The sequence below is a fragment of the Pelobates fuscus genome, chromosome 3 (genome assembly GCF_036172605.1).
Source record: "Pelobates fuscus isolate aPelFus1 chromosome 3, aPelFus1.pri, whole genome shotgun sequence".
NCBI lineage: Eukaryota > Metazoa > Chordata > Amphibia > Anura > Pelobatidae > Pelobates > Pelobates fuscus.
Window position 1 is genome coordinate 218740547 of NC_086319.1, and position 15898 is coordinate 218756444.

General features: G+C 41.3%; 1 protein-coding gene across 1 annotated transcript in view; it reads left to right on the plus strand.

The window, feature by feature from the left end:
- LAMB4 (laminin subunit beta 4) overlaps positions 1-15898 on the plus strand; it is a 344917-nt gene that overhangs the window by 62835 nt on the left and 266184 nt on the right. The window contains exon 10 of the mRNA XM_063448083.1: positions 11214-11402. Within this exon, the coding sequence (XP_063304153.1) occupies positions 11214-11402 (189 nt within the window). The remainder of the gene's footprint in view (positions 1-11213; positions 11403-15898) is intronic.

Consider the following 15898-nt stretch of genomic DNA (forward strand, 5'->3'; position numbering starts at 1 on the left):
GTAGTGCCGACGTGACCACATACTAGCCAGCTACGGGGGGGAGGAGGAGGTTCATTTGAGTAAGCACAGAAATCTGATATAGCGGTATAACTCTCTAGTCGACCGATTGCAAGCACAAGACATATGTTCACGAGATATTCCACTATGGACATTACTTGTTATATGTAGTTATGTGTTATGTGAAAACCTTTCTGTTCAAAGCCGTATTAACGGAAACCATAGCCCAATAGCCACATGCACTGGAACTGACCGTTCCTAACCCCATGGTGCACCATCCATGCACCACATCCCCTTTTGGGGAACCTTGTATATATCGAATCCCTATGTTCACTCCCTACCCCAACCTAAATTCCCCTCACAAAGTTCTAAACCCCCTTACCAAAATGCCACTCGTCACTAAAAGCCGTTTACATGCACCTACTGCTAACGCCAAGACCCCCAAAAGCATGATACTTTATTTTAAAAATTCATAAAACTACGATCCATTAATGTTCGCGGATTAAATACGCCGCACAAGAGGCGAGTCTTACTGGACTCAGCAAAAAGGGACACGATAGATATTCTATGCATTCAAGAGACGCATTTTGTACGGGACCGCACGCCAGAATTTGCACTTAGGGACTACCCAACTCAATTCCACTCATCCCATTCATCCAAAACCAGAGGGGTATCCATACTTATACATCACTCTCTTACATTCGAACTCTTACAAATCAAAATAGACAAGCGGGGACGATACATCATTCTACACTGCACCATCAACAATAAAACATACACACTTGTTACAATTTATGGCATGAACTCGAATCAACGTAACTTCCTCCACCATGTGCTCTCCAAGATACCGTCACCACAATTGCCCTACTTGATTATGTGTGGAGACCTGAACCATATATTACATCCACAACTAGACACAACGGTATCTCCACAAACACGTAGGCACACATCTCTCACATCCGCATGCAAAGCGCTCACAAAACTACTCATGGAATATGATATATATGACGCTTGGAGAACTACGCACCCCAATGACCGCGAATACACCTACTTTTCCCCCATGCACAAGACATATTCGAGAATAGACCATGCACTTGTGGCCCGAACACTCCTACCCTCCATCAAACAATGCTCCATAGGAGATATAATCTGGACGGACCACGCCCCAATAGACATAACATTGATGGACACCTTCCTACACAGAGGAAAAACCCCATGGCGCCTCCCTGACTACTTACTAAACAACCAAGACTTTAAAACGACGTTACAGTCAGAACTCACTGCATACTTCAATACGAATGACACTTTAGACATTTCTCCTGTGACAGTATGGCAAGCACATAAAGCGGTCCTCAGGGGCCTGGCTATAAGTAAAGCAGCCTACATTAAACGGTCAGCGCGTCACGAATATAATGCACTCCTGAAAACACTAAGAGACCAAACAAATGAACAATTGCTTAACCCAACGGAGACACGACTAAACTCCATAACACATACTACCAAGAAACTCAATGACTATTTACTAACCAAAACAACATCCACACTACAGAGACTACGCACCCACACATATTGTCAGGGTAACAAAGCGAGCAAAGCCTTAGCTTCTCTCTTGCGACACAAACAAAGCCAATCTAAAATCCCATATCTTAATCTACCAGAGGGCACAAAAGTCTTCGACCCGCAAGACATTAATAACACTATGGCGATGTACTATACGTCGCTGTACAACCTCAAAAATGACTCTAATACGCATCAGCCGACAGTTCAAGAAATTCAATCATTCCTGAAACAATCCACTCTTCCCACGCTGGACACAAATCAGCGAAACGCCTTGCAGGCCGAAATTACACTCACAGAACTTACAGAAGCCATCAGGGCTCTCCCGTCGGGGAAATCACCAGGCCCTGACGGGTTTACAAATACCTACTATAAAACATACTCCGACATCTTAGGCCCGTACCTACTCAAGACATTAAATCAAATCATAGACACAAGTACTATTCCACCAGATATGCTCCTGGCCCATATTGCAACAATACCAAAACCTGGCAAGCCCCCAACTATACCACAGAACATGAGACCCATATCCTTGCTAAACATGGATACGAAAATTCTGGCAAAGATATATGCAAACCGAGTATCACAAATGCTCCCTGCTCTAATACATGAAGATCAAGTGGGGTTTGTCAGGGGCAGGCAGGGAGCGGACGGCACGAGAAAATTACTTAATCTCTTGCACGTCGCGAGAAGGGGGAGGAAGCCCTGTGCATTTCTGTCACTGGATGCTGAAAAAGCCTTTGACAGATTGCACTGGGGTTTTCTTGCTGCTGTCCTTGAGAAATTTCACTTCCCTCCGAGGTTCATATCTCTAATAGCAGCACTATACTCTGCTCCGTGCGCCAAAGTAGCAAACAGCCGGTTTCAGTCTATGCAATTTCCAATAACGAATGGAACTAGACAAGGCTGCCCCCTATCCCCTCTCCTTTATGTTTTGGCCCTGGAGCCTTTAGCGCAACTAATAAGGAACGACCCACATATACAGGGAATTAAAGTTGGGAAAACCGAACACAAGATCACAATGTTTGCGGACGACATCATGCTAACGTTCAAGAATCCACACGAGTCACTGCTACATGTCACAACCCACCTAACAGCATATAGCGCCTACTCATATTATAAATTGAACATAGCCAAAACAAAAGTAATGCACCTATATTTGCCAAATAAAACACTATGCACTTTAAAAAACACATATGCCTACCAATGGGACAATAATAGCCTCACATTTCTGGGCATAGACTTCCCAACCGATCCTAAACTCCTCTTCCAAGCCAATTATGTAGTGATAGCCAAAGAAATAGCACAAAGATTATCTACCTGGAAGGGGAAGTATGTATCATGGCTAGGCCGCATAGCAGCAATAAAAATGATTCTTCTCCCCAAATTACAGTATTTATTCCGTACCCTACCCATCGCACTTCCACCTCCTTATTTGAAAGCTATACAAAAAACATTCAGCGACTATATCTGGAACTATAAACGACCCAGGGTGGCTGCTGAAATTTTACACAGACCGTTTAGGGAGGGAGGGCTAGGAGTACCCAACATAACTAAGTACTACATGGCGTCGCAACTGAGCCCGTTAATCTCAGCACATCACCTGGACACCCAACCAACATGGCTCAATATCGAAGCTCCATTCACAGACGGTCATACACTCGCAGAACTTGCATGGCTCCCGCACCATCTCAGACCCACATATGACCACATACTACCTACTACATCCCTAACTCTCTCTATGTGGGATACATTCCAAAAGCAAACCAAAGAAAAAATCTCCATAACACCAATGACCCCCCTGACTGCACTTGCCCCTCTACTTCCCACCTTCTCCGTGGCCCACTGGACCGCATGCGGGATATCCCAAATCCTACAATTATTAAATGGCCAAATTATATACCCATTCCAGTACCTCCAAACAACATTTGGTCTGTCCAACTCAGCTTTCCTTTCTTATCTCCAAATAAGATCTTGGCTCAAGGAGCAAATACCCACAATGGCGGCTGAAATAGATAAAACAACGAGCTCCCATATAACGCCAATTATAGAACTTTGCACTCAAAAGCAAAATCCAAAGAAAAAAAAATTGCTCTCCTCATTATACTCCCTCCTAACACGACAACACCATACAGGGAAACCCTCCTTTATCAGGGCATGGGAATCGGACTTCCAAGAGACATTAGACCACACACAATGGTCAAAAATTTTCCTTGCAAACAAAACACTTACCCTGTGCGCCGCACATATAGAACTAACCAGAAAAATTCTCTACCAGTGGTACATGGTGCCCACACGGCTACAACATATGGATCCCGACAGATCAAATTTATGTTGGAGATGTAAAGCAGCACCGGTAACTATGTACCACATATGGTGGACATGCCACAAGATAACACAATTCTGGGGTGAAGTGAGGCAATTAATACAAGACTCAGCGGGGATAAGATTGCCACTTAACCCGAAGACTTACTTACTGCAACTTTTCCCCAATGATATAACGAAAACCACAAAATACCTCTCTTATCACATCATAATTGCAGCTCTCTCCATAATTAGCAAAACCTGGCTATCCAAAAAATCCCCAAATATTAACCTATGTATACAGACACTACAGTCCACCAAGTCATACGAAACCATGGCCAGACTGACTAGGCCCCCTAGACCTTTCTGGAGGGAAGCTTGGAGAATGTGGGAATCAAGTCAACCAAACAGAGGGATGGAAAACGTCTCCCAGAACACACACACCTCCTCGTGCAACTAAAATCTCTCTATTAGAAAACATGCCTCAGACAGCATGTATCTCTAACCATGCAAATCTACCCGGGCACACATTATTTCACAACCGCGGCACATAAAGACGAGAAAACTCCCTCCCACCCCTACCCCAACCACCCTGAGTTATCTTTTCCCCCCTCCCCCAGTTTATATATGTGTTTAAGCTCATGTCTAGCAAAATAAGACGACTTGAGAGATGAAGTATGCTATCACTTGAAGTACCAAAGAGTGGGTCAAAACTGACCTATTGGAGCTTATCAAGTGGCAGACAAAAATTTAACAGACAGGACAATCCAGAGATGTATTTCACTTGTCGCATCCATATACAGAGAGTACAACGCTTTATGTTATCTAATGTTATGGTATAACATCAATGTATTGTAAAATGGAAGTGTGTAACCTCTTAAATAATGTATATACTGCATGCTCGTTCTAACCACCACTTCTTCTCTTCTGTAACCAACATGCTTATGCTTAATTCTTTGAGATATAAAATCAATAAAAGAAAATTAAACTAAAATACACTTAGAATGTAATGATATATATATCTATGTATAAATAAATAAATAAAAATAATACGAAATATACATATGTCCACATACATAATTACATACATAATTTCATAAATATACACGTAGACGTCAAATATATAAATATGTATATATATATTAAAATTATACGTGCATATTTATATAATATTTTTACCTAATTAAGTAATTTTAATGATTGCAATTCGAGGGACCTGCCTGCCAACCCAGGCCGAAAGTCCAGATAATTTAATTTGCTAGCACTGTGTTTAACCCTGTAACTTTCTATGACACCCTAAATCCTGTACATGGGGGTACTGTTTTACTCGGGAGACTTCGCTGAACACAAATATTAGTGTTTCAAAACAGTAAAACATATCACAGCGATGATATTGTCAGTGAAAGTGAAGTTTTTTGCATTTTTCACACACAAACAGCTCTTTCACTGAGGATATTATTGCTGTGATATATTTTACTGTTCTGATACACTAATATTTGTGTTCAGCGAAGTCTCCTGAGTACAACAGTACCCCACATGTAGATGTTTTATAGTGTTTGTGAAAGTTACAGGGTCAAATATAAGGCTTAATTTTACTTTTTTTTTTTTATTGAAATTTGTCAGATTGGTTAGGTTGCCTTTGAGAGCGTATGGTAGCCAAGGAATGAGAAATAGCCCCATGATGGCATACCATTTGCAAAAGAAGACAACCCAAGGTATTGCAAATGGGGTATGTTCAGCCTTTTTTAGTAGCCACCTAGTCACAAACACTGGCCAAAGTTAGCGTTTTTTGCATTTTTAACACACACACAAATATAAATGCTAACTTTGGCCAGTGTTTGTGACTAGGTGGCTACTAAAAAAGACTGGACATACCCCATTTTGAATACCCTGGGTTGTCTACTTTAAAAAAATATGTACATGTTAGGTGTGTTTCGGGCATTTATGACAGATAACGGTGTTACAATGTCACTATTGATACATTTAAAATATATCTATATTGAAACAGCAATTTCCTACTTGTATTTATAGGCCTATAACTTGCAAAAAAAAGCAATAAAGCATGTAAACACTGGGTGTTTTTAAACTCGGGGCAAAATTTTGAATCTATTTAGCAGTTTTTTTCATTAGCTTTTGTAGATAAGTAAAAGATTTTTCAAGTAAAAGTCCAAAAACATGTTTTTTTTTTAGATTTTTCACCATATTTTTTTTTTTTTAATACAATATATGACATAATACAAATAATGGTATGTAAAGAAAGCCCTTCTCGTCGTGAAAAAAACAATATATAACTTGTATGGGAACCGTAAATGAGAGAGCGGAAAATTACAGCTAAACACAAACACCACAAAAGTGTTAAAACTGCTCTGGTCCTTAACGTACAAACATCGCAAAAACAGGCCGGTCCTTAAGGGGTTAATATTTAGATACTCTTATCTTTGACTATACAAAGTATATCATCTGGAACAAGCATAATTTACCCCACACTCTATTGGGGATTTAGATACTTGTTCTATACATATTTGCTGCATATCCATTTAGGAACTCAGTTCCTTCATCCTATCCTTTTATTTATATTTTTATTTTTATTTATTCTTTATTTTTTATTCTTTATTCTTTATTATTTTTTATATTCCACTCTTTTTATTTTTTCAATTTTGTCCTAGGTTTTAGGTTTAAATCCATACATATTTATTCCTCCCTCTTTATCCATTTCCTCTCAGCACTTATTTGCTTTTTATCCTAGCTATTCCCATAATTTATCGTTATCATCCACACATAGTGCCTGAGCCATTAGCAACCTAGCTAGCTCCTGGATTCTATACTCTTTGAGTGTTTCTTTACTTATCTTTTATATAGGTTTTTAGTGAATCCCTATTTGTTCCAGTTTTTGAGCAGCTTAGTGCCAGTCCGTCTCCCTCTCCCCTGTGTGTTACATTAGGTACACCAGAATTTTCTCTTCATTTGCTTTTATAGGTTTGCCTGTATATTTTCTGCAAATTCCACCATCATCAGACGCATGGTCGCCGCGGTCAGCGGTCTCTCTTCTGACACCGAGCTGTGGGAGGCAGGGGGGGGAGATCGAGCCATCTCCGGTACATAACGCTCCGCCATCTTTGATCGGGCTGCAGCCCTCTCACGCTTTGGGTGCAGATGTTTTGTTGAGAAAAAAGGATGCTCTGTCCGCCTTAGCGGTTTTTGTTTTTTTTGCCTCTGCGACATAGTGAGGTAGTTCCATTCTTATGGGGTATTAAATTGCTTGCGCCTCTGTTACTCCAGGTTCAGGAGCCTCACAGACTTGTGTCCATGCGGTTCAGATGCCAGGCTACGCCCCATGGTTGTATATTTTTAAACGTATTAGCCTTATTATTATTATTATTATTATTATTATTATTGTTATCCTTTATATAGTCTTTCCATATTCTACAGTTCTCTACAGTTATACATTAGAGATATATACTATTAGTGCTTTGTAAAAGTTGTTACACTAAAGTGTACTTTTTATTATTAGTGATATAACATTAATATAATAGTAGGATTATACTATGAAAAAACATGTACCGTATTTTTCGCTCCATAAGACGCACTTTTTTCCCCCTCAAAAGTGAGGGGAAATGTCTGTGCGTCTTATGGAGCGAATATGAAGCTTCACTTACCTGTCTTGCAGCGTTGGCCGGCAGCACAGGGCGCACCGCGGTAGTGGAACTTGAATTTCATGTTCCGGTTTCCGGCGGGACTGAAAGGAAGTGTGCACAAGCTGAGTGCACACTTCCTTTCAGTCCCGCCGGAAACCGGAACATGAAATTCAAGTTCCACTACCGCGGTGCGCCCTGTGCTGCCGGCCAACGCTGCAAGACAGGTAAGTAATAATGGGACAAGGGGAGGGGGACAGTATGGGAGAGAAGAATATGGGGAGGGGGTGGATGAAGTCTATGGGGAGGGGGTGGATGAAGTCTATGGGGAGGGGGTGGATGAAGTCTATGGGGAGGGGGTGGATGAAGTCTATGGGGAGGGGGTGGATGAAGTCTATGGGGAGGGGGTGGGTGAAGTCTATGGGGAGGGGGTGGGTGAAGTCTATGGGGAGGGGGTGGGTGAAGTCTATGGGGAGGGGGTGGGTGAAGTCTATGGGGAGGGGGTGGGTGAAGTCTATGGGGAGGGGGTGGGTGAAGTCTATGGGGAGGGGGTGGGTGAAGTCTATGGGACAGGGGAGAAAAAAAATATTCTGTACAAACTGTCCCATAGTAAGAAACACTATGGGACAGTTTGTTCAGAATATTTTTTTTCTGGGTTTCTTCCTCTAAAATCTAGGTGCGTCTTATGGTGAGGTGCGTCTTATGGAGCGAAAAATACGGTATATGTGTTTATGAGCTTCAGCATAATTTACTAACTTTGCCTTTAGCTATAAGCTTCAAATCGAGCCCTCCTCAGCTCTTCTTCCAGTGTATCTGCAAACAAGGAGAATTAATAGCCAGTACTATAACTCAAATCAGTCGTGTGCTGCATTATGTTTAAATAAACAATAACAGCTCTATCTATCTAAATCTTAAAGGTTGAAAATAATGCCATCTTTTATTTCCCCAAAGTGCATAGACATACATAAATATGTACACATCTACACATACAAAACACTGTGATAAATATGTTATTTAAGTAAAACGTTTGAATAAATACCATTTATTTAATCTCAACCTCAAATGCAACTTTCTGTCCCTCATTTTTGTCACCTGGTACACATGGATTTGACTCCTGCTGGTTGTATATGTAGCAGACTCATTCCCTTTTGTTCGGGTTATCCGTACCCCCTTGTTCGTTTCCTGAATGGATGGTGTGTGCTCCCCCCTTTATACTTCCTCAAACACTGACCACCCCTGGCTGTTAACCACAATTGGCACATTAACTCAAGTGCTTTCCCTGGGTGGCCACCATTCGTATAACCACACGCACATGTTCATTGGTGTTCATACAGAAGCCCCTGAAAGGAGACCGGCTGTTGTCCTCAATTCTCTGGAACTGTTTTGGGCCATCACCTCGGGGCTGGCCGGTCGTATCTGAGCGTTATTAAGATATGTTGTGCGCTCAGACCCAGGCTATTCGAGGATATAAAACTTGTGGGGTTCCTGTAAAATATTCATATGTTTTTGGGGTGTTTTATGTACTTTTCCTATAACTGAAAGATAATTGACATACTCGGGTTAACTCAATTATTTCCCAGACAATTGGTTGCATTTACTAACCTTCCTCCAGCAGTGCCCGTGGCCCTCGTGTCTTTCCCTTCCCCCAATCCACCCCCTTGGCTTACATCATCAGAATTGATTATCTCTGTCAATTACAATGCTTTCGCATAGGAAAGCTTTGGATTGGCTGAGATTGTCAATTCTGATGATCTCCTCCAAAAAGGCAGATTGAGGGGTGAAAATGTTTTTTCTTGGGTAGAACATTGGCTTAAAAATAGAGTACAAAGAGTTGTCATTAATGGTACATTTTCAAGCTGAACAGAGGTGGCAAGTGGTGTCCCTCAGGGTTCTGTTCTGGGACCCCTTCTATTTAACATGTTTATAAATGATCTTGAAAAAAGCATTGAAAGTCATGTTTTAGTGTGCAGATGACACAAAACTCTGTAAAATAATACAATGTGAGCAAGATATTACTTTGCTGCAGAGGGATTTAGATAGACTGGGGGACTGGGCACTCAAATGGCAGAGGAAATGTAATGTTGAAAAATGCAAAGTTATGCACTTCGGCGTAAAGAATACACAAGCATCGTATACCCTTAATGGAAGCGAATTAGGGATAACAACACACAAAAAGGACTTGGGAATTGTTATAGACAACAAACTATGCAACAATGTGCAATGTCAATCAGCAGTGGCCAAGGCCAGTAAGGTATTGTCATGCATGAAAAAGGACATTCATTCGCGGGATGAGAATATCATTTTGCCTCTTTATAAATCACTGGTAAGACCACATATTGAATATGCTGGGCAATTTTGGGCACCTGTTCTAAAGAAGGATATTATGGCACGAGAAAAAGTGCACAAAATTGATAAAAGGAATGGAACATATCAGCTATGAAGAAAGGTTAACAAATTTAAACCTACTTAGTTTAGAAAAATGTCGCCTGAGAGGGGATATGATAACATTATACAAATATATTCGGGGCCAATACAAACTATTGTGTGGAAATCTATTCACAAACCGGACTTTACATAGGACACGAGGTCATGCATTTAGACTGGAAGAAAGAAGATTTTGTCCAAGGCAAAGGAAAGGTTTTTTTACTGTAAGAACAATAAGGATGTGGAATTCTCTGCCTGAAGAAGTGGTTTTATCAGAGTCCATACAGATGTTCAAACAGCTACTAGATGCATACTTGCAAAAACAGAATATTCAAGGATATAAACTTTCAATGTAGGGTAATAACTGCTTGATCCAAGGATAAATCTGACCGCCATTGTGGGGTCAAGAAGGATTTTTTTTCCTAGCTTGTTGCAAAATTCGAATTGCTTTAAACTGTTTTTTTTATTCCTTCTTTTGGATCAACAGCAAAAAACAAATATGAGGAAGGCTGGAATTGATGGACGCAAGTCTCTTTTCAGCTATGTAACTATGTAAAACCAAATGCCACCCTGGCCAATCAGCATCTCCTCATAGAGCTGTATTGAATGAATGCATTCCTATTGGGAAAGTTCACTATCTCCATGCAGAGTGTGAAGATGCTGAATGTCAGGAAGCACCACTAATGGCTCTATGAGTGACTGCCACTAAAGGTGTTCCTAGGCTGTAATGCTTTTCTCTGAAAAGGAAGTGTAAACATTAAAAAGCCTGCAGGGACTGACTATATACTCACCAGAACAACATTAAGATTTAGTTCTGGTGACTATAGTGCCCCTTTAACCTCTGTTCCATAATGTTGCTGTTATCTAGAAATTGTGTCCCACACAGAGGGACTGTAAATTACATCCCTCTCACAATCTTCAATTGTACAAGAGTCTACATGGCTCAGAATGTACAGTGCTGCTGAAAAGCAGACAATGAGAGGAGAGGGTAAAGCATGCTTGATTTTACCATTTCATCCATATAAAGTAAAATGTTTACTTTCTGGCATTTTAGTGATCTTCTCAAAATTATTAAAATGCACACATACTACTTATCCAATAGCAATGTATATCACCTATCACCTTTGCGTCAAACTACTGCTTGTTGATTAAATAAACCTAAAGCGATTTTTGCGATTAATTCTTTACATTTTCATCATAATCTGTATAGTTCTTCCCAGGCAGTATAAACAGTTATAAATATCTTTTTAAACAATAACAAACATTTTGTTTTACTATTTTTACATATTCTCATTTCAGAGTGCAATTGCAATGGACATTCAGATATTTGTCATTTTGACATGGCATTATATTTGTTGAATGGTGGTACCAGTGGAGGAGTATGTGAAGACTGCCAGCATAATACTAGAGGAAATCAATGTGACCAATGCAAACCATACTTTTATCATGACCCTTTAAAGGATGTTTCTGACCCCGACACTTGTATACGTAAGTGTTTTTGTCACCTCTAACAATTATTGTTTTCAACAAAATGTAGTCTTATCATGGGGTGCAATCTTTTACAGCAAGCATGTCAAACTCAAAGGCTAACACGGGCCACATACACAAGGTTTACGTTTATGTGGGCCACAAAAAAAAAAACTTAAATTTTCAAAAACATGTTTTTAGAAAAGTACAGTATAAAAAAATAATGTATATGGAAGAGTGTATATGGGAGGGATGCCTGTGGCCTTTGTGCATTGTGTTTGTGGCATATTATGACTTTGTGTGTGATGATTGTCTTCAGGGGTGACTGTGGCAGGATGAGTAAAGGGGTAACTGTGGCAGGGTGAGTGTGACAGGGTGAAGGAATGAATAAGACATGGTTGGGGGTGAGTATGGCAGATTGAGGGAGTGTGACATGGTTGGAGGAGGGAGTGTTCCAGGATAAAGGGAGGTAAGTGTGACAGGACTAGGGGGTTAATGTGACAGGGTAAATGTGGCATGGTTATAACAGGGTTGGCGTGAATGTGGTATGGTTGGAGGAGTGAGTGTAATGGGGCAAGAGGAGGTGAATGTAACAGAATTAAGGGGGTTTATTTACAGGGTGAATGTCAGAGAGTGAGGGGGTGAGTGTGACAGGATTAGAAGCGTTAGTGTGACAGGGTGAGTGTGGCAGGATCGGGTGGTGATTGTGGCACAGTTGGAGGAGGGAGTGTTACAGGATGAGGGGAGGGGAGTGTAACAGAGTGGCAGGATTTGGTAGGGGTTGTTTGACAGGGTCTGTGTGGCATGGCAGAGGCAGGATAAGTGTAACAGGGTTGGAGGGCTTAATGTGACAGGGTAAGTGTGATAGGGTGAAGGCGGATGAGTGTGATAGTGTGAGAAAAGATGAGTGTGACAGGATTAGGAGGGTTTTGTGATGGGGTAAATGAGTGTGGCATTGTTGGAGGGGGTGAGTGTGACAGAATGCCTATTGCCTATTGATGCCTATTGATTTAAAAACAAAAAAGTAAATCTTTTACACACTACTCTTAGGGTTGCAACCTGGCCGGAATTTATTTGAGGCTGCCTGACCGGTGCCGATATTGCAGTAATACCGGCAATACAAATGCCGGTATTTTTCTCAGTATAAACAGAGATTATTCTGCAATACCAGCAGTGGCCAATAGGCTGTGTGTGTGAAGAGAGGCAGGGATAAGAAGTTACAGCATATCTGCATCTCCCTACTGATCCATGGGGGAGCAGCTACACGGCACAGAGAGTCCAGACAGCAGCTCCAGCCTGCAGAAACAGCCGACAGCTTAGGGAAGAGAGGGATGGGGTAAAGGCTGCAGGGAGACATGGGGATACTGAGACACTAAGGGACACTGTGAGACATGGGGACACAGTAAGACCTCTGGGAATGCTGAGACACTTGGAGATACGGGGACATAGACACACATGGGGACACTTGGGGACACTGAGAAACTAGGGGACACTGAGACTTAGGAACACTGAGACATGGGGACACAGACACACATGGGGACACAGACACACATGGACACAGACATGGGGATACTGAGACACTTGGGGACATTGGGAGACATGGGGACACAATGTCCCCAAGTGTCTCAGTGTCTGCATGTCTCCCAGCCAGTGTCCCTGGTGTCTCAGTGTCCCCATGTCTCCCAGTGTCCTCAAGTGTCTGTGTCACCATGTCTCACAGTGTCCCCTAGTGACATGGGGACACTGGGAGACATGAGGACACAGACACTATGGAACACTTGGCGACATGGGGACACAGAGACATGGGGACACTGGGAGACCTGGGAGCAATCCATCTATACAGCAGAATCAAACTGTAAGTAGTTTCTTTGGTGATTTTACAGAATTTTCTCTTATGTCACTCCTTGTGATTTACATCATGTGATGTCACATAATTACATAATTAGTTATGCAAATTAGTAAGGCCTGTATTTTTTTTCTAAGAAAGGTGGCAACCCTAACTACTCTTCACATACTCTTGCGTAAGTATGGAAACTTAAGAGGGATATATGGAAACAAAACTTGCGTGGACAAGCTGAAATGAAATTAGTTAACATAATGCTGACTTTGGTCTCTCTAACTCTGTGGCATGTTCCCTTTCTTCTACACTCATTACATCAACCTTTTCTCTGCCTCAGACTGTATACCAGTTAAGAAGGTAACTAGACAAGTAGACATGTGAGTGCTAGGGGACAGTCCTTAGAAAGCATGGAGCGAGCGCATCATTAGACGCATTAATGTCAAGCTCAGGATGTTGTTGGCCTTCTTTGGGCAGACATGCCTCTTTTTTGAACATGTTCGTCCCTTTCGGGAGCTCTAGCTACATGATCCGCGTCAGTGGCCCACCATTTTACACCGCGCATTGACTTTCTGCTTCACTTGACACTGCTGTTAGGGGGTATGGATTTACTTGAAAGATAAACACATGATTTAGAGAGAGATTAGCATATTTTAAGAGAATCTGAGTTTTCTTATAGCTGTATCCTATGAGTTTCCCTCTGGCAACATCTCCACCAGATACATAAGGCTTGAGCGGTTTGACTGTTTTAGTTTTTTTTGGACAATAAGATTCTGTAATTAGGCACATCATAATTGTCAGCACCAGGCCCACTGGGCTCTTAATCTGGCCCTGGGAGCAGGGGGTTGATATAGTGTGGAGGGGGTGATATAGTGTGGAGAATGGTGGGGTGATATAGTGTGTAGGGGGTGATATAGTGTGGAGAATGGGGGTGATATAGTGTGGAGCAGGGGGTGACATAGTGTAAAGGGTAGGGCCGGTGCAAGGATTTTTGCCGCCCTAGGCAAAAAAAAATTTGCCGCCCCCCGCATATGTCCTGCCCACCATGTGACATCACAATGCTCACCCATATGCTCTGCCATATGGGCCAACGTCAGTCTTCACAAAGTGTATTTTATCTGAAAAGACTGTTTACATTAAAAAGCCTACAGGCACAGGCTATAGACACCAGAACCGCTACATTATGCTGTAGTGCTTCTGGTGACTATAGTATCCATTTAATGTGGGGTAAATTAGAGATTAGTGCCACTAATAATATATTGGATTGCCTACTTACCACCAGATGAGGACAAGAGGCTGATGATGGGCTCAGTCTGGCTCCACAGGTCTGGTGTAGAAGAGGCTCTCTGGAGACAACAATTAACGAACAGGGCCCATTACACATCTTAAGGTCTGGGCCCCCAGGGCTACAATGCCCACCCATAAATACCTACATGGCCCACCCATGAGTTCTCTCACAGGTGGAGTGTATGTGTGTAGGGGATGTTTTATGTGTTCTGTAGACTGGATGCAATGTGTGTGTGTTCTTATGGAATGTAGTGTATAGGGATACCAATTTGTGTAAGGGATGTAGTGTGTTTATAGGGGATGCAGTGTGTGTTTGCGTGTAAGGAATGCATTGTATGTATGTTTCTGTGTGTGTGTAAGGGATGCAACGTGTGTTTCTGTGTATGTAATTGAATGCAGTGTGTGTCTCCAGGTTATCTCCAAAATATCTCCAATCACACACTTTGTAGCAGCACTCTCCAGAATATCTCCAATCACACACTTTGTAGCAGCACTCTCCAGAATATCTCCAATCACATACTTTGTAGCAGCACTTAGAAGCAGTTGCCAAGCTCTATTAGCCAAGCTAATATCTACAACCCTTATATTATACACTCCTAAAGGCACCACCCACTAGGAATGTTTAACACCTGGGTAGGCCTATGCTTATTTGCAAACAATAGCTAATTAACCAACAATCAATAACAAACACCTAGCTAATTAAATCAAATGCCTTACCAATTACCAACAGAAAATCAAACCTTGTGCAATCATCAACCTTTTCCTACAGATGAATCTTACCTGTAACAGTAAAAAAAGAAAACTCCTAGCAAAATTTCAGACAGTTGAAGATTCTGTAAGCCTCTCCAGAATATAGAAACTGAAATAGCATGGTCTCCTATATGTCATTTTAGCTTCACAGAATAGTGGCGAAGCTTTACAATGGGGGTATCGTTGTACTCAGCAGATGTAGCTGAACACAATATGGGGTTATGTAAAGGGATAGCACACACCAGCTTTATGAAATACATATTGCAAAAACCTTGTTATATGTGTATATGCCAAAATAGAGAAAAAACACAATTTTACTCCAGTAATTAGCAGAGATTGGAGGTGAAATTGCTACGTAAAGTGTCAAAATAACCTTACGTAAATAGCCTGTGATGTCTACTTTATATTAATATATACTTTTGTGTGGCAATTTTGTTTTATGTGACGGGTATTAAACTTCCAAGACAAACATACCAACGTCTAAAATTGTTTCACATTGAAATTTTATTTTAGACCTTGTATTTTGTGACCTGTAACTTTCAAAATAAACTGAGATCCTACATATATTATGTACTTTGTAAATCAAGACAGATAAATTAATTGATTTTGACTTTTCCTAAGCTGGACATATTAGGCACACATT